Below are 19562 nucleotides of genomic sequence, written 5' to 3' on the forward strand. Positions count from 1 at the left end.
TTCCCCAGGTACTCCAGTTTCCTCCCACAGTCCAAAAACATGACTGTCAGGTTAATTGGCCTCTCTAAATTGCCCCTAGGTGTGAGTGTGTGTGTGCATGGTTCTTTGTCCTGTGTGTCTCTGTGTTGCCCTGCAACAGACTGGCGACCTGCACAGGGTGTACCCCACCTGCCCCCTGGAACACCAGCTGGAGATGGGCACCAGCAACCCTCCCGACCCCACCGAGGGGCAAGGGTGAAAGAAAATGAATGGATATATACATAGCTGTCATCATTTATTTTCTTGCTGAAGATAATTATTGAACATTTCTGCAGGATGAAACGGCTGACAGCTATCTACAGTCCAGCACACATTCGGCTCTCACTGAGCTGCCTGGAGGCCTGCCATCAGTGCCATTCACTGCTACATTTATGCTGATGTCGAAACATGTTTGCACAAGATGAGGAAGATTCCGACATCTACAGTCCGATCATAAATTTTAAATGCGGAGCAGACAAGGAGAACATTGTGCTGACTGCTGAATCGAAAAGGTAACAGGGTTAGGGGTGGAGGTTTTCAGCAGAAACCTCCACCTGAAACATCGCCCTGAGTGGAAATACAGGGGTTGTCAACATTGGAGTCAATCTGAATGCAGAGAGATTTTGAGATGAGATTCAGCAACCTGCAGCAATCCCGTACCTCCATAGTGTGAGACCAACTTATGAAAGGAGAGCTGCTAACAGTCCTGACCAGAACCTCATTAAACACTGTCTGGATAATCTTGGAGGTCCAGTTTGTGCCAGAGGGACTGACCCATCCAAACTCATATTCTTCAACAAACTATCAATAAATGCTTGTTGAAGAATGGGATGATATCCCACAGCAATGTTGCCAGTATGAGAAAGTGTCATGTTGCCTTTGTTGTATTGTTATTTTTGTTTGTTTGTTTTAGGCTTATTACTGAGGAAAGTTTGGTGTAGTACTTATTTTCCTTCCTGTATTAATAAGACAAGCATCAACAATCTAACCAATGATATTCTTGCCTTTTTCCTGTATTGCTATGACCTAGTTCTGCCATCATTAAGAAAGTTGGCTTTGTAAGAATTAATTGATGTTTTACTTCTTATATTTCTTCTCGGCTAAATAAATTCATATGCAGATACTCAGAACAAAACATAAGGAAATTTGGTGTATTTTACCACAAAGTAAAATTGCATTTGGATTGATTCGCCATAAAGGTGGTGGACTTAGTGGCTGCTGGTGGTTGTTTACATGATGGGAGCATGGCAGAAGTGGATTAGAGAATGTTTGCATGATGATATGTAAATTCTCCTTTAACCATCAGCCATGCATTTATGACACCTCATTCATCTCCAGCTCTTGGATCACTGTGGCGCTGTCCCCAGCAGTGACTCTTGGAAAAGTTGCTTATGTTTTTATGCTGAAAGAGGCATACTGTAATTATGAAAGCTAAGCAGGCGGTTGCTCATCTGATGGGATGTCTTCTGCCTCTCCTGATTGATGTAATCACTGCCTCAGAGTTCGAGTTGGACGGGGATTATTTGATCGGGGGTCTTTTTGACATTCATCACGTCAGTGGAGCATATCGTCATTACAAACCAGAAACCATTGCCTGCTCAAGGTCGGTTTAATAATCTTGGCTCTGATTTCAGATGCGATCAACCTTCCCTCTGAAATTTTACTCTGATTCTTCTTCCTTTGTTGGCAGCGAACGATTAATCCTGTCAAGTTATCGGAGGTTTCAGGTGATGAGATTTTCCATTGATGAAATCAATAACTCCACTGACCTGCTGCCAAATGTAACTCTGGGTTATAAAATATTTGACCACTGCTCAGACATACAGAATTTTCCTGGCATTTTCAACCTTATCTCTGAAAATAATGTAATTTACCCATGGGATGAGTTGAGCAGCAACATTTCTAAAGTGATTGCAGTGGTTGGCACCTATACAAGCACAGAGACTCTGTCGGTGGCCCCACTCTTCATGATGGATCTTATTCCTATGGTAAGTCTTCATACTTTTGACTTTAACTAAGAAAAAAAAAACATATAACTGCATGACGAGATGTACGTTTGAGAAACAAAAATCTTTTTTTTCGGAAAACAGGTCAGTTACGGGGCTGCTAGTTCTGTCTTCTCAAGAAAGCAGAACTTCCCATCCTTCTTACGAACCGTCCATCCCAATAAAGATGTCATTGAAGTGGTTTATAATATTCTGCAGAACTTCAACTGGCGCTGGGTTGCTTTCCTTTACAGTGATGGTGATTATGGAAAAGACGGCTTGGACTTGTTCTTGAAGAAGATAAAGGACACTGAGATCTGCTTGGCATACACCAAAAGCCTCGACGACAACACAGATTATCCTCTCTTATTCAGACAGCTAGAGGCACAAAGAGTGAATATCATCATTGTTTTTGCTCCTGAATGGACTGCTGAAGCTCTCATTAAAGGAGCCATAAAGCAAAACTTGACCAACAAAGTGTGGATAGCAGGGGATGCTTGGTCCTTACACCAGGAGCTCCCCAAAGAAAATGGAATCAGAAATATTGGAACTGTCCTGGGGGTAGCTGAGCCAAAAATGGCCATACCCTGTTTCAATGACTTCATCTATTCCTCCGCAGCACGGCCTCAGCACGATGACAAAGATGAGCAAACATTTTGTAATCAGATTTGTGAGTGTCCCAATGTAACCGCTGCAGATGTAATCAACGCAGACCCTTCCTTCAACTTCCCTGTTTACTCTGCTGTCTATGCCGTTGCGCATGCTTTACACAATGTCTTGCAATGTGGGTCCGGCAGGTGTAATAAAGACATGTCAGTGCAACCATACATGGTAAGTATGCAGAAAACATACAACAGTATTTTTTTTTTATCATCTGGCATTTTTTATGGTTTTGAAAGTCATTTGAAAGAGACAAAGTGTTGATGTTTATTTGTCTGGATAAATAAGGTCATTCAAAATACACACACTTTCTACCAGCGCAAGATTAGCCCCAAGGATAAGTATGTTAACAAAATGTACTAAAAATAATTCATCAGTATGTTGGGATATCGGACTTAGGAAAGTAGATTAGGCCTCTTGAACTTGTTTTGTCATATTAAAACAACAAACTTCTACATTTATTGTTGCAATTCTTGTTTTAGGGAAACCAGCCCAAATTTATTCTAGAAAATTGCTTTTGTTAGAGGTATATCTCTTGATGTTATTGGTTGTTAAATCCTAGAATGAAAACTATATATCTAAAACCGCGGCATAGTAAATTCATGTTCTGCAATCGTTGCACTTTTTGGATACAATAAGTGTAAAAGAGTCAATCCAAGAATAATTAAGGTGTCGTTCAAATCGCACCATATCTAAACACTTGTACTTTGAATTCACCTCATTTATCCCACACTTTAAATACCAAGGTAGAGCAGTGACTGTATCCAAACTTTGCTTGCCAAATGCAGGTTTTAACAGCACTGAGGAAATCCAACTTTGTACTTTTAAATGAGAGCGTTCAGTTTGACGAGAATGGGGACCCCATGTTCGGATCTTATTCAATCGTTTTCTGGAACCCGAGTGGTGAGGCAGAGGAGGTCGGGTTTCACAAGTTTCACCCATTTCTCCAGTTCTTCGTCAACAGCACCAAGATCCAGTGGCATTCTGACGGGAAGGTAACCTCTGCTTTTCAAATCAAAAATTGAAGCCCTACTACTAGCATTAAACTTGGCTGGGTGTCGAAATGTAGAGGAATGTAAATAATATTGTGAATAAAAATGAAACACCAACCCTAAAAGGGAAAGCCACAATATAGTGTGTATCCTGTTTTCGTTTCAATCCAACTAAATAATGGAAAAATATATAAATTGCTCCATTCACATCTCCACTCTATGCATAAATAACCCACCTCCTACTCCTTTTCTTTGTTTAATTTGCGCAGGAACCAGTGTCATTTTGTTCCAAAGAATGTTCTGACGGGTATTCAAAAGAACAAGAGGGAATCCATAAATGTTGTTTCAACTGTAAAATCTGCCCAGATGGGACTTACATCAACACTACAGGTAAAAGCTCCTACTTGATACTATTATTTTAAAAAAGTGTAAGTCGACAAATCTTCGAGTACTATTCAAAAAATGCCTGGCATTTGACGGGTATACGGTGTTAGTTCTCATATTAACAACAGATGTGAGGTACGATAAACTGCAGTAGGAGATTTTTCAACCTAGAAACATTTAAATTCTCTTTGATATTCATAAAGTATATTTTTAACAGCATTGAAAGAAAGATGTTGTCTATATTTAAACTGCAAATGTATATTTATAGTTTTTCCTCAGCCCTGTTAACCATGTGATTTTATTTTGTGTACTTCAGAGGATCCCTACAACTGCATCAGCTGTAAGGAGACGGAGTGGTCTGACCCAGGAAGTACGCTGTGCAGTCTGCGCCTGGTGGAGTTCATACCGTTCACAGACAGCGGCGCCATAGTGATCATGGTTGGAGCCTCCACCTTCGTGGGCCTCACGGTGGCCATGTCTGCTCTCTTCGCCTTCAACTACAACACGCCTGTTGTCAAATCTGCTGGAGGACCGATGTGCTTTCTGATTTTAGGCTGCCTCACTCTGTGCAGTCTCAGTGTGTTCTTTTACTTTGACGAACCCACGATCGCATCTTGTGTGTTAAGGTTTTTGCCGTTTCTGTTGTTCTTCACCGTTTGCCTGGCATGTTTCGTCGTGCGCTCATTTCAGATCATTTGCATTTTCAAAATTGCAGCTAAATTCCCCAAACTTCTCAGCTGGTGGATGAAATACCACGGACAGTGGTTGGTCATCAGTGTGGCCTTTGTCACACAGGCTGTCTTGCTTATCATTGGCTACTCTGTTGCCCCCCCAAAGCCTTACAGCGATATGTTTTCCTACACAGAGCTAATAATACTCGGTTGTGACCTTAACCTCAAAGCGATATCTGGTTCTGTTTCTTTACTCGCCTCACTGTGCTCCCTTTGCTTCATTTTCTCCTACATGGGAAAAGACCTGCCAAAGAATTACAACGAAGCCAAAGCCATAACCTTCTGCCTGCTGCTGCTGATCCTGACCTGGATTGTCCTCACCACTACGACCATGCTTTACCATGGAAAGCACATTCATACGTTTACCGCTCTGGCAGTGCTGTCAAGTCTCTACTCGTTTCTGTTATGGTATTTTTTTCCAAAATGCCACATTATTATTTTTCAACCTCAGAAAAACACTCAACAGCACTTCCAGGGTCTCATCCAGAACTATACGAAAACAGTTAGTCAGTAGGTGACTTCAAGTCTGTTCTGCTTTAGACAGTAGCTAATGATTGATTTGCAGAAATTTCTTTCAGTGACCTGATACTGTTATAATCTTTCTTTTGCAAACATTTTGGATAAGTGGGTGAGACGATTGGAAAACGTAAAGCCGGTCTTCAGATGTATTTGAAGAATTGTTCCGGCTGATTAATATCTCATTTGCTGACTTTGATTTTGTTTTACGTATTTAAAAATATACCAATAGATACCTATGTGATAATTATACTATTCATTAGATTTTGATCTTACATTAGTATTTTTTCACTTCTCTACTCTTAAAATGTCTATATATAAATCTTTAAAATGTGCCAGTTTGTAAAAACATCAGAACACTCTGTAGTGAACCCAATGTACTAATAACCTATGTGCTATTTCTGTGTGTTGTTCCAATGTTTAATCCCTGTAAACATGATTTAATAAAATATATAGTAGGTTCGTTTTGTTGGTTATGTAATTTTTCATGTTCTGCTAATAGAAGCCAAAATGTCACCTCTGTTTTGAACAATCTTATGAATCACAGACTAAGAAGTACTTTCAATTAAAATATTCTCATCCTCACTATTCTCTGGAAGCTGCTCTTTTGTTGTTTTACTCAGTAGGTCAAATTACTTCACAAGGAAAAAGCAGATCATACTTTTCAAACGATAAACCATAAAAAACAATCCATTCTTAAAATGAACTCAGGCGAACTGCATAGCTGAGATCTTGGCACACTTCTTTTAGTTTATGCATAAGCAAAGGAATTGGTAAACAACCACAACAACTCAGCAGCTTTTGACTACGGACTGATGGATTTGCCATGTTTATGAGCTGAAGAGGGTAATCAGAAGTATGTTGTTGTAGTTTTACATGTATATAAATTTTGTTATCTCAGCCACAATCATCAATCATTATCAATGCTAAACATCACCAACAATATGTGGGCACTTCCTTCTTGAAAAGAAAATCTTTTTTAAACTCTGTTAGCAACTTACTACACATTGAGGGGGATTATTATCTAAAATTGACATCCTTTAAAGCTTTATATCATTTTATAATGTTATTCCCTCATCAGAAACTCAACTGGAGGGTTGCGTTGATTATTTTATGCATGTTAGAAGAATCCTTGAATCTACCCTGGCAATCATTCAGGGTACCTAAAAGCTTGCTCCCACAATGTGGTGAATATTTCTACCCAGCCTCACAGAGCAGCCCTCCCCCATGGCTCACCCACTGAGCTCCCCTAGACTAGCGGCTGCAGTAATTAGTGAACACTTGGTGGAAATGTGTATTTGCTCAGCTTACCATACACTCTACTTATTACTCAGTCAAAGCTCACAAGAATGGTTGTAAATGCTAAAGGTGGGGATGTTGAAAATAATAAGAGCTTGTTAAAGAGACAGAGGCTCAATTTCAAGATGGCAAAATTACAGACATTCAAAGTTTCTTTCGAGCTACGTTTGAAATATGTACAGCATTTTTATGACAGCGGAAGGTAACATAGTTATTGGACTGTGTGATATAATGGCACTATGTGTAACATGACATTAAAGACTAAAGATCATATTTTTTGATTAATAAAACACTAACATAGCAGTGAGCTTATTTATTCTAATGGCAACATTATACAATTTATTTAAAAGAGAAAAAAACCAAATCTCATCTGATTTTATCATAATTAGAAAAAAAGTAAATTCTAGTTATTAGTATAAACATGTGACCTCAGGTATTTTTAGCTCCAAAATTATTTAACTCCCCATTGTCCTCCTTTTACAACTTTTGTCAAAACCCATAAATCACCCCTTAACCTTTTTTTACAAACAGGATGACGTAAATTCAAACTTTAATAGACTCCTGCTCCTGTTTTTTGCAAACTACCACTGCCTCCCACAGAGGTCTCGCAAATGATCTGTGTGGCCAAAGATGAAGTCAAGCGAAGCTCATTTGTAAGAGGATGTAGCATTTTACCATAAGCTAAAGACACCTGGACGACCTAGTCAAATCATTTGAGTTTATTTGCCTTCAACCACTTACGGACTTTGATCAGCAGTTTTATTGTTCTCATTCACATCTGATCCTTACGTGAAATTCATCCTGATTTTAAACACTTTGTGATCCTGCTGCAACTTTTGTATGTTCACGAATATGTTGCAAGTTTGTTAGAGTTTAAAAAACAAACCTAAACCTATGTGTCCAATATTCAATTGCTTTTGTATTCCAGCAAGTTGTAATAAAGTGTTGTTGTTTTGTTGTTGTTTTTTTCCACAGCACACGTGCCTAATATTTTAAGTGGCAAATCTTGGATGTTCCAGTTGAGGTATTAAAGTTATCTAAATTACACTAAACCAGGGATATGATAAAAAAAAAAATTAAAACAGGACGACCTTTTTGACAGTGACTTCCAACTTGCTTCTGAAATAATAAGACTCCTGAACTACAGGGATTTTTTTTTGCATGCTCATTTGCTAACTGTCCACCGATCATTTCAAGATATGTGATAAGTGAAGCCATGCATAAAAAAAGTCTATGGAAATGCAACATTAGAGGATTGCCCTTCCAAGAGATTCAATTCCTCTGAAAAAGTAGAGCATGTCTCCCACCAACACTGTAAATCTTAAATGCATTAGGATGACATATTTTATTTTTTCAGCAGATTTTCTCTTAATTTTTCAGCTTCTCCTGAGGCTGTGTGCTGCAACAGCCTCAGAGTTTCAACTGGATGGTGACTATTTAATTGGGGGAGTCTTTGATATTCATCATGTCGATTTTTCAATTCATCCCAGAAGAACAGAAGCCATCGACTGTTCCAGGTAAATTTCACAAAAAATGTAACATTTTTACCTTTTTTACAGAAGTGACATCAGTCATCTCACTGTAACTTTGTTCCACACTAATTGCGCAGGGAATGGTTAACTTTTCATGGAATATTTCCAGCCATTCAGAAAACTAAGACAAACAACAACAAAAAAAACTATTTTCTTTGTTTGCAGTCAAATCTTCTCTTTGTCAAGTTACCGGAGGTTTCAAATGATGGGATTCTCGGTGGAGCAAGTCAATAATTCCACCAACCTGCTTCCAGATGTCTCTCTTGGCCATGACATATTTGACCAATGCTCAGACACAAAGAATTTCCCAGAAATTTTCAATCTCATATCAGAAAACGGCATGGTCCGGCCACTGAGAAATTCACCTGAGAATCTCTCCAAAAGTCCCAATGTGATCGCTCTGATCGGCCCGTTCACCAGCGCCAACACCTTGGCTGTAGCCCAACTGTTTATGTCTTACCTAATCCCAGTGGTAGGCTTTACTTTATTATTACTGTAAAAAATAAACAGTGCAAACCAACAGTTTGAATGTATAGTTTGTGAATTTATTGTTACAAAAACTGTGTGAGCTATTATTCTTTCTACAGGTTAGCTACGGCGCTGCCAGCTCTGCCTTCTCTCAAAAAGTCAGATTTCCATCTTTTCTCCGGACAGTGCCTTCCAACAAAGAAATCATAGATGTTATGGTTAACATCTTAGTGCACTTCGACTGGCACAGACGGACTGTGCCAAAATCAAATGATTTTGGCACTGATGGACTGGAGCTTTACAGAAAAGCGATTAAGGAAGCAAACACCTGCCTGGCCTACGCCAAGGGCCTCGATGAAAATACGGCGCACGCTCAAATGTTCAAACAACTGGATGAGCTGAATTTAAACACCACCATAGTTTTCTCCACCAATTTGGATGCCGAAGCTCTCGTTGAGGCAGCAGTACGACTGAATGTCAGTAACAAGGTGTGAATAGCAGGGGACACTTGGTCTTTGAACAAAAGGCACCTCAGGTTGGAAGGGATCAAAAACATTGGAACTGTACTTGGGGTGGCTCAGTCGGTGTTGCCATCTCCTGGTTTTGATGATTTCATTTACTCTACCAAATGTATCATGGCCAAAGAACAGAAGTTTTGTAATCAGTACTGCAACTGCAGTAATCCAGTTCCAGAGGACATAATTTCCATGGACCCGTCCTTTTCATTTCCTGTTTATTCTGCTGTGTTTGCCATTGCTCACGTCTTGCACAATGTCCTGCAGTGTGGAGCTAATAAATGCAACTGTGACATTGAAGTCCAGCCATATATGGTACGGAAGTAAGCCAATAAGAAAGGTTTAATTTATTCATTTAAGCTTTATTTGGTTTTAATTTAAAAGAGACTTCTGCATGGTTTAGCATACGTACAACAGCATACTTGGAATAAATTTTCTTATTGAATAGAACTTTGCATTCAAAAAGTCAATGTGTTGATTTTTTTTGCACTGCTTTCTCAATTTTTACTACAAATTTTTTTAAACCGTGGATCAACAATTTCTATGTTCTGATATTTTCGTTCCACTCGAAGGCATTTTTTGTTCATTTGGGAAAGAGACAGCAGGGAAAACATAATCAGAAGAAAGTAGAAGCAGATGGGTTGTTACTACATACTAAGTTATTACAGTTGTACATTTGTTTTCTTTTTCTTGGGTATCCATCATATTTGTAATCTTTGCTCTTGCTGTATGTGTGAAGGTGCCCATTTCACAGAGTTCCCAAGAATGTCCTTCTGAATATGCAAAGACCCAAACTGGGATCCATAAATGCTGCTTCAGGTGTGGCATGTGTCAAAATGGAACCTACATCAACACTGCAGGTGAACAATTATCCATGAGATTTTATTTTTTCAAAAGACTGGTTGTATTTTCCTATGAACAAATAAGTGTGTATTATTTACAGTAATTGTCAGCTGCCAACTAGTTGCAACTAGTAGTAAAACTGTTTTAGAGAAAACTGTATTAAATGTTTTCTCTAAATTAATGTAAATACAACACAAACTATTCATTATGTAGTAACCTGGATATTTTCATAAAATAGAAAATGTACTCATTTGAAACGTTTAAATTAAATTTTGACTTGAAATGGGGGCGGTGCACGGAGAAAGCGCGCCCTCACCTGTTGAGAATGGTATATTTAATGTTAAAGTTGCCTTCCCCAATGGAATATATACTAATCAGCCCCAATGGCTGTTTCACTCACGGTTTAGCCGAAATGCTTCCTGGGTAAAAATCAAAAGACAAACGCGGCAATCACAAAAAAATCACAAATGATCACACTAATTTTGTGTGTAATATGAAAAAATGGGAAAAATACTGAGGAGAATATAGTTTTGAAGCAAACTGAGCTCCTTTAAAACTAAAACAGTAGCTGCTAAGCACATTTTGTAAAGATTTGTCAATGAATAATTAAAAAGTTTGTGTTTTTGTTAGAATATTGACATTATTTTACTGGTATGCTGTTATTTTGACTCCTGATATCGGCCTTCACCTGTGTTTACACTAAATCTCCAGCAGATGGCACAAAACAACAACTTTTCAAAGTCAATTTTGAATTTGAACACCCAATTTTGAGTGTTTGTGATAGATTGATATAAACCAATGGACCAAAAGAAAATGACATTATTTAAAATAACATGTAATGACCTTGTTTTACAGTTTCAAATATTAAAAAAATATTGGGTACAGAAACAAAAAATAAGGTAAACTGACTGTTTAGTATATACAATGTCTTTAGCAAGTTTAAAAATAACCAACTCTGACATCTAATTAGACAACTATGTTGTATTTTACATACTGAACTGTATTTGTGTTATTAATATAGCAATAACTGTTTGTTTTATTTTCTTCTTCATCTCTTTGTAAAACAAAATTTCAAGTGATTTTGTCACACTTTAATGTCCTGATGTAAAATCATGGTTAAACTTTGTTCTCTTCAAAGAGGATTTTTTAATATAAGCTAAACATCTTGTTGTTTAGAAACGTTTGATCCAAGAAATAAAGAAACAAACGTCCAGATTTTTCAAATTCTTAATTTTCTTGTATTTTTGTTTTCATTTCAATCTACAGAATTTCCCTTTATGTAAAGATTGTCATTCTGCAATTTTTGTAACTACAAGGGTTTGTTATGGTACTAATGATACTGTGGTTAACAATCACAAAGACAACTTTTTCAGATTTCACGGTCTCATTATATTTGCTGTATGTGTGGGTTTTCTCCACTCAGCTCTGGCAGGAGTAAAGAACAAATTCAAATTGAAATAAAACTGTGGCATTACATACATTATTTATTCACCAAAAAAAAAAAGAAAAAGAAATCAAAATCAAAGATTAAAAAGTGGGAAACAGCAGATCATATAATATTCTGTTCTCTCCTGGGTGGTAAAATTGACATAACAGGGAAATAACATTTCTGATGTGGCTGCTTATTCACATGAACATACCATATTCACATATCAGAGCTTGATTACAATTTCAATTAATCGTATTTATATTTTGAAAGGAGTGACTGACCAACAGAGAAGAAGAGAATGTGGTGGACAGTAGATAAAACACCAAGGAAAGAGCTGTCTAGTTAGTTAGTTAGTTAGTTAGTTAGTTAGTTAGTTAGTTAGTTAGTTAGTTAGTTAGTTAGTTAGTTAGTTAGTTCGTTTGTTTGTTAATGAGAACAAAAGAAAATAAATCACATAAACTTACATTTGACCAGATTGTTCATTCTTTTCTTTGATAAAGTGTGTGATGTAGTGGGGGGCTGGAGGGCAAATTTAAACGTACATCTAGAAATAAAGACAAGAGTTTATTATATGCAACATGGTTGCATAAAATCCTGTCATTTGAAAGGTGAGGACTTATTTGCAAAAATATTATTGCTTCCTGAACTTTTACTTATTTTACCATGTTACAACCTCAAAGAGCATGTTAAAAAGTCAGTCAGGCAAAATCTTAAATGAAATAAGTGGAAGGACCAGGAGAGCTTTTGTACAGCACAGTAAGTCATTCTAGCATGTGTAACTTCATGGTAGTAAAAGGAGCAGAATGAAGTGTGTATAAAATGTTTCTTTTTTGAAGGAACTGAAACTCTAAGACGACAGGGGAAAATATGTTATTTTTCTTCTCCACCATCTGTGTGCTGTGCTGTAATGTTACTGTACTGACTGAGATTTGCTGTTTGAAAATGTTCTCAACTATGAATTAAATTGGAATTTTCCTATATAAGCTAAAGGAGGAAACATGTAAAAGAGTGAGATCAGATTTTATTTGTAGAGGTATTAAACTTCAAACCCTGTTTTACTGTGAAAACACAGGAGTAATTTCAACGCTTTTGCATGCTAATTTGTAAATTCCCCTTCAACCATTTCTCAGTATGAATTCTGTTACCACAAGCATGGAAATGAATAGGGTTCACCATCACTAGCGCCTAACAAATCCATTGACAGTTCAAGTCAGACCGGCAAACATTAATCGTGAGCATGACACATTTTATCGCCGCCGTGTGTCTGATGGGACTTTTTCTCCAAGGCATCACAAAATCCACACTGAGACACTCAGAGTTTCAACTGGAGGGAGATTATTTACTTGGTGGACTTTTTGACATCCATTACATCAGTTCACCTCCTTCTCAGAAAAGACCTGAAGCCATCGACTGTTCCAGGTGAGTAGGATCAATTCATTAACGAAGTCTGTAAGTCTAACTCCTTTGAGAAGATAGCACTTTTAAAGACAATATCACCGATGAAGAAATGCACATGTTGCGCCTCCGTCAGTTCATCGTTTCCTTTCCCGCAGGGAGATTTTCCTTCTTCCAAATTACCGAAGGTTTCAGTTGATGAGGTTCACGGTTGAGGAAATAAATAACTCCACCACCCTGCTGCCAAATGTCACCCTTGGCTACGAGCTGTTTGACCACTGCTCGGACACGCGTAGCTTCACAGATATCTTCAAGCTCATCTCCGTCAATGACTCCATCCAACCTTGGCATGAGCCGTCAAAGAATCGGTCCAAACTGATAGCGCTGGTTGGTCCTTTCACAAGCACACATGCCCTGACTGTCGCACCGTTTTTCATGGTGGATCACATTCCTGTGGTAAATATCTTTGCATACCTTTCAATTATTTATTACTTTTTTATGTACACCAATTGTACACTAAAAATGATTATGTATGAATTCCCAATAGGTCAGTTATGGAAGCTCTGCTTCAGTCTTTTCCGAAAAACGCAAATACCCGTCTTTTCTACGAACAGTGCACCCCAATCAGGACACTGTAGGTGTGATTGTCATGATTCTTCAACACTTCGACTGGCGCTGGGTTGCTTTCCTCCACAGCGGCGATGACTTTGGCAGTGACGGCTTGGAGATGTTCATTCAAAGGATTAAAACCACCGACATCTGCCTGGCTTATTCCAAGGCCCTCTCTGAGGACACTGATTACTCACTAGTCTTCAAACAGATGGAGGAACAAAAACTAAATGTGATCATTGTGTTCGCTCCAAAGATTTACGCCGAAGCCATCATCAAAACTGCAATTGAGCAGAACGTCACCAACAAAGTGTGGATAGCGGATGACGGGTGGTCCTTAAACAAACAACTAGCCAAACTGGAGGGAATAGGAAATATCGGAACTGTACTCGGGGTTGCTCAGCCAGTGGTAACAATTCCTGGTTTCGATGATTTTATCTACTTTACTGCAGAGCGGGCTCTCAAAGCAGATGCTGAGCAGCAGATGTTGTGCAATCAGGATTGCAACTGCAGAAATCTGACTGCTGGAAAAATTATTGCAGCAGATCCGTCGTTCTCTTTCCCGATTTATTCCGCTGTGCATGCTGTTGCCCGGGCCTTGCATAACATCCTAAAATGTGAAACTGGCAGGTGTGATGACGCTATACCAGTGCAGCCATTTATGGTACGTATTCATTAATCTTTTGCAGTTTACAGAATGTTGTTCAAGAATCCCCTGTTTAAAATCCCAATTTAGTAAAAGTTACATAATTTTGCTGGTTGATGCAAAACTAATTGCAAATGTCACGGCTTAGACTTCATGGATGTTTTGCATATTTTGTACCTGCACTCACAGTGTTGTGCAAAAGGATTTACATCTCTGAAAACATTGACATTTTTGTCTCACTAAAGCCACAAAATTTAATTTACACTTTTTTTATTTGCACTTCTTCCCCAATAACCCAACACAAAACACACACATAACAATGAAATGGAATAAAAGTGTTCTTTAAGAAATTTTACAAATAAAAATCTGAAACGTGCACGATGCATTTGTACTAAGGTCCCTGATTCAACACTTTGAAGAAGAGCAGCCTTTCTTTAGTATCGGTCTTTCTCTTCTCAAACTTTTCCAGTCCGAGAGTCAGAGTGAATCGGCCTGCACAAATGTTTTCTCAGATTCTTGTTTGCAAACAATATTTAAAGTCATGTATCATCTACTTCAAAATTATGTGCTGCTTTGAGATGATCTACCCTAAAGTACTTAGAAGTGAGTTGATATAACATTTAATTTCATTGCTTTTCAAAAACTCATCCACTAACCACTTTCAAAGTTCATCATGATTGTACATTGAAGACAGTTCTTGGTTTGTTGCTCAATCTATGTTAGGTGGTAGAAGAACTCAGGAGGTCCAACTTCACATTGCTGAACCAGAGTGTCCTATTCGATGAGAATGGAGACCCCAATTTTGGACACTTTTCAATAGTTTTCTGGAACCACAGTGGCGATGCTCAAGAGGTTGGCTTCTACCATTTTAACCAATCTCCTGCCTTCTACATCAACAACACCCAAATTCAGTGGCACACAGGTGGAGAGGTAAGTTTATTTTATTAGTAATACACTCAGAGATGTGAACTAATTCAGGCTGGGATTCATATGTGGATGATGATTTCTCTGTATATGTGATGATAAAGCTCCCATGTGCTGCGCTAATGAACTGTCTCGTACAGGTTCCGATCGCAATTTGTTCCCCCGAATGTCCAACTGGATATGCAAGAAAAATAACTGGAATCCATAAATGTTGCTTCAGGTGTGAAATATGTCCACCTGAAACATATGTCAACATCACAGGTAAATGACTGTAAATGTAAGAATTGTTTCTGTCTACAATCAAACCCAAAATTCACCAAAGATACAGTAAATCATCACAATGACAACAGGGAAACATGTAAAAAGCTGCTTGGCAATAATAAGAAGGGTTTATAGTTTTAATGCCAATAAAGATTTTACATTGATTATTGAAAATGGTATAAATTATTTTGACTCATGCGATTTTTAAGATAAAATTTAAATATCTGATTAATCTGATAATTTTTTTTCAATATTGATCAATTTATTTTACATTAACAGAGCTTGTTAGGTGTCTAATCCACTATTACAAACTTCTTGGATGAATGAAAATAGTTTTAAAACTCAATCTGAATCAGGTATGTATACATTTGGGCTTAACTGCACACAGAACCAATTAATTATGAACTTTTCTACAATTTGCCAAAGTTTACATATTGGTAGTCCTCTACAACATTGGAACTGTAGATTTAAAAAACTATATATATATAATTTTGTTTTGTTTTGCTTTTTTTTGCAACTTGTAAAAGTACAACTTAATTTACTGATAAAATAGGTAATTTGTCTTGCTGTCTCACCAGCAAATGATATAAGCCAGGATTCCTTCTGAAGTCTTATGGTGATAAAAATTATATAATAGCAAAAAAATGTACTTCACATAGTGATCTTTAAAAGAAGATGTCAAATTGTACAAAGCTGAATGAACATGTTACAGTAAATGTATTCACTGAGTCTAAAGTTGCCTTTGCTTCTGTTTAATGAATTTGTTAAAAATAGAAGAGAATTTAACCTGTCTCTAATCTTCTAGATGTTTTTGACTGTTTATCTCTACTGTGAAACAGATGATCCCTACAACTGCATCAGCTGCAAGGAGACAGAGTGGTCTAAAGAAGGAAGTACATCATGTAGCCTGCGGCTGGTGGAGTACGTTCCCTTCACAGATAGAAGAGCTATCCTGGTAATGGCCGGAACCATCATCTTCTTGGGTCTCATTCTGGCTGTAGCTCTCCTCTTCGCCGTCAACTACCACACTCCTGTTGTCAGATCTGCTGGAGGCGCGATGTGCTTTCTGATTTTAGGCTGCCTCACTCTGTGCAGTGTCAGTGTGTTCTTTTTCTTTGGTAAGCCCACAAATGCTACTTGCGTCTTGAGGTATTTCCCATTTGTCCTGTGCTACTCCGTTTGTCTGGCATGTTTTGTTGTGCGCTCCTTTCAGATCGTTTGCATTTTTAAAATAGCTGCCAAGTTCCCCAAACTCCAAAGCTGGTGGATAAAATATCACGGCCAATGGCTGCTCATCACAGGGACATTCTCAACTCAGGCCATGTTGATTCTCATTAGCTTTTCCTTTTACCCTCCCAGACCGTACAATGAGACATCATGGTACCAGGACCAAATTGTTCTTAGCTGTGACTTAAATCTCGCTGCAGCTTCTTGTTCTTTTATTATTCTTCCTTTCCTTTGTTGCCTTTGCTTCATTTTCTCCTACATGGGAAAAGACCTCCCAAAGAATTACAACGAGGCCAAAGCCATAACTTTTTGCCTGCTGCTGCTGATCCTCACCTGGATAATGTTTGCTACTGAATACCTACTTTACCGTGGAAAGTACATCCACACTCTCAATGCTTTGGCAGTTCTTTCAAGTCTTTACTCTTTCCTCTTGTGGTATTTTGTCCCAAAATGTTACATTATGATTTTTCAGGCTCATAAAAACACACAGAAATACTTCCAAGGTCTTATTCAAAATTATACCAAAACTATTTCCCAGTAGCATCTTCAAAGGAAAGTGTAAGTAAGTAAATATAGTGTATTTATAGAGCAGTTTTCACTGTTAGAGTCACAAAGCACTGTACAACATGAATCACAGTTTAGCTGTAGAAAATATGAAAACAAGAAGAAAAGTATAATAAAATTGTGACACAAGTGACAGGGTTTGTCCACTCTGTCTTTGGTCCATCAAATCAAGGTAAATGAGCGTGAGTGTCTCTCTTAGTTTTTAAATCTGTGTTTTGTCTAATGTAAACAATGAAAGGTGATGTTTTATGTAAATAGCGATACTTTGCACTTCAGTGTATTCCACATTGAAAAATGTTTTCCAATTATGGTGCATGTTTTGAAATAAATACATCTCATAAAATCTTTGCCTCTTTATTAGATGTTTATTTTCCAAAGAATGTACACCTGTTTAGTATTAATTTAAAAAAAAATCTTATGAAGTTAAAAAATACTATGGGCCCTACCAGCATGCCTAAGTGGGGACTATGCCCCACATGGGGCCCACTTAGGCATGTTGGCAGGGAGAATTGATATTTAAGATCTAACACAGAGTTACGGTTACTCAGTGTTAAATAACTAACTCCAGACAGATTTGGTATTTAACACTCAATTAAAGTTAAGGTAACAACTCTCCAAAAAGAGTTGAATTGGCACTTTCTGGTGTGGACCCATATACATTAAAAGTGTTTAAATAAAACCTGACAGTTAATTCAAGCCTGCTGGATTAGAAGTAAGATTATATAAGATTATTTTATTTGAGATGTTTCACTTTGACAAGATTTAAAGGAAAGAAAAAGGATGAAAAAGGAAAAAGACCAATATTCAAATACTGAACGTGGTTAACTCAGCTCGTCATTGATGACGTCATCATCTGGAGGCATATTCAAAGCCCGAATCATACGTCACAGATTGACGTCAAAGAGCGACTGAACCAGAGTCCTTGAATGTAGGACTTCTACGGTCATTTGGTCACAAGGACTTTTATTTTTGTCTTGCAGGCTGACGTCTGTAAGAACGAGCGAGAAGATTATCCTTCCTCTCTTTTACCTCTCTCTCCCTCTATCCCTCTATCTTTTTAGTTGTAGGTTCTCGAACAGACTGACAGCGAAGGTTTGACTAATCAGACGCAGGTGACTCACTTGGCAGGTTATTGCTTTTACTTACGGCAATCTGTGTCATGTGACGAAGATTTAATAGTCACGTGACGTGATTTAGATTTATGATGTAGATATGTATAACTAGATATTCAAATTTACGTCACAGTACTTTAGACTGTCTTTGAATGTTGGTCCTCTTTAATAATTTGGTCGTTTTAGTGTCAATTTCTGTAAAACTGAAAACTCATGAGATATAAACGTTCTCTCTCTCTGTAAGGGAGCGAGCTCAAACTGGTGTTTAGTTTATAATATGCACTTTAAGCTCGTGTTGAAAGTGAGACTGAGGGAGGCGGAATCCTGCTGCTACGGTGTAACAAACTAGACTTTAAAAAGAGCTATAAGGCTAACCCTGTGGTTTAACGGATCCATACTCGCGGATGAAAAATCGGTAGTTTCCGAGGGCGGAAAATATCGATATATATCACTGAATCGATTTATCTACACAGCCCTAATATATATAGAATAGGCACAAAACAGGTCCTATGAATAAAGCACAAAATTTGAATAAAATATACACAAAATATAATTTTTTCAAATATCTGACTAAACTAACCTGGGTCATGTAAGAACAACAATGTATATTTTCCAGGTACTTGCTGAATTTTTTATTTTATTTTAAACGCTGTAGACGGTGGATGATGCCTGTAAAATTCCTTGTCCAGGAGATGAACTCAATACATTATAATAGTTTAAAATAATTAAAGAAATACAAAAAATTATATATTATGACAATTAAGTATAAGTAGTCATATAAATAATTATAAAGGTATCAATAAATTGAATGAAAAATCTTTTTTATATATTTTCCAACTCCACTGAAATTTGTCCTTAGTTTTTGTCAACACCGTCAGAAATGAAAAGAATGTAAAAAAAATCAGGCATTATTGGGGGGCACCAGAACTTCTGAGGACCCCATGACCACTTCCTATCTCTTCCTTTCCTAAGAGGGCTAGTTAGCTCTGGTTAGCTTATGTTATTCTTTAGTTTTTTCTTCTTTTTATTCCTAAGTTGTTTGTCACAACCATGATGTGTCAACACCATATCTGACAATTTACAAAACTTTGATGAAATTTTGTGAAATAAAAGCTTAATTTTAGTTTACTGTAAAGATTTAATGGACCTGATGAACATGGCCTCCTTCAGAATAACATCATATAAATTGAGGTATTTTGTCTTTTGTCAACTCCGTCAGTGTCAACTTCATCAGAGTTTTTCTGACTCTTTCAGTGAAATTGTTGTCAAAACTCACTTAAATGTGCAAATAATTCATTTTGATGTATTTTACATAAATTGCATTACTTCATATGTATCAAGTTTCTCATTTTACACACTAGTTTGTCACCACCTTCAGTTCTGTGTCAACTCCGTCATGCAGTGTCAACTCCGTCAGATGGACTTTTGTTGTTTTTTGTTTTAAATAATATT

The 19562-nt window shown here is 37.5% G+C and overlaps 2 protein-coding genes and 1 pseudogene across 2 annotated transcripts; all 3 read left to right on the top strand.

The window, feature by feature from the left end:
• Positions 1 to 1442: 1442 nt before the first annotated feature.
• On the top strand, positions 1443 to 5284 carry LOC103467977 (taste receptor type 1 member 1-like). Its single transcript, XM_008414737.2, has 6 exons — positions 1443 to 1621; positions 1709 to 2006; positions 2109 to 2834; positions 3452 to 3658; positions 3925 to 4045; positions 4356 to 5284. Exons 1-6 carry the CDS (start codon positions 1443 to 1445, stop codon positions 5282 to 5284), a joined length of 2460 nt encoding a protein of 819 aa, XP_008412959.2.
• A 2597-nt stretch (positions 5285 to 7881) lies between these two features.
• On the top strand, positions 7882 to 10581 carry LOC103468006 (taste receptor type 1 member 2-like; annotated as a pseudogene).
• Positions 10582 to 12609: 2028 nt separating this feature from the next.
• Positions 12610 to 16975, top strand: LOC103467976 (taste receptor type 1 member 1-like). Its single transcript, XM_008414736.1, has 6 exons — positions 12610 to 12791; positions 12926 to 13223; positions 13315 to 14040; positions 14746 to 14952; positions 15087 to 15207; positions 16047 to 16975. Exons 1-6 carry the CDS (start codon positions 12610 to 12612, stop codon positions 16973 to 16975), a joined length of 2463 nt encoding a protein of 820 aa, XP_008412958.1.
• Positions 16976 to 19562: the final 2587 nt, after the last annotated feature.

Source organism: Poecilia reticulata, linkage group LG7 (genome assembly GCF_000633615.1).
Source record: "Poecilia reticulata strain Guanapo linkage group LG7, Guppy_female_1.0+MT, whole genome shotgun sequence".
Lineage (NCBI taxonomy): Eukaryota > Metazoa > Chordata > Actinopteri > Cyprinodontiformes > Poeciliidae > Poecilia > Poecilia reticulata.

What these genes read in the sequence shown, in the direction of transcription:
- LOC103467977 (XM_008414737.2), top strand. Translation starts at nt 1,443, where the DNA reads ATGAAAGCTAAGCAGGCGGTTGCTCATCTGATGGGATGTCTTCTGCCT. An exon ending in TGATGGATCTTATTCCTATG is followed by an intron (nt 2,007 to 2,108) that starts GTAAGTCTTCAT and finishes TTCGGAAAACAG; the next exon opens with GTCAGTTACGGGGCTGCTAG. An exon ending in AGTGGCATTCTGACGGGAAG is followed by an intron (nt 3,659 to 3,924) that starts GTAACCTCTGCT and finishes TAATTTGCGCAG; the next exon opens with GAACCAGTGTCATTTTGTTC.
- LOC103467976 (XM_008414736.1), top strand. Translation starts at nt 12,610, where the DNA reads ATGACACATTTTATCGCCGCCGTGTGTCTGATGGGACTTTTTCTCCAA. An exon ending in TGGTGGATCACATTCCTGTG is followed by an intron (nt 13,224 to 13,314) that starts GTAAATATCTTT and finishes AATTCCCAATAG; the next exon opens with GTCAGTTATGGAAGCTCTGC. An exon ending in AGTGGCACACAGGTGGAGAG is followed by an intron (nt 14,953 to 15,086) that starts GTAAGTTTATTT and finishes TGTCTCGTACAG; the next exon opens with GTTCCGATCGCAATTTGTTC.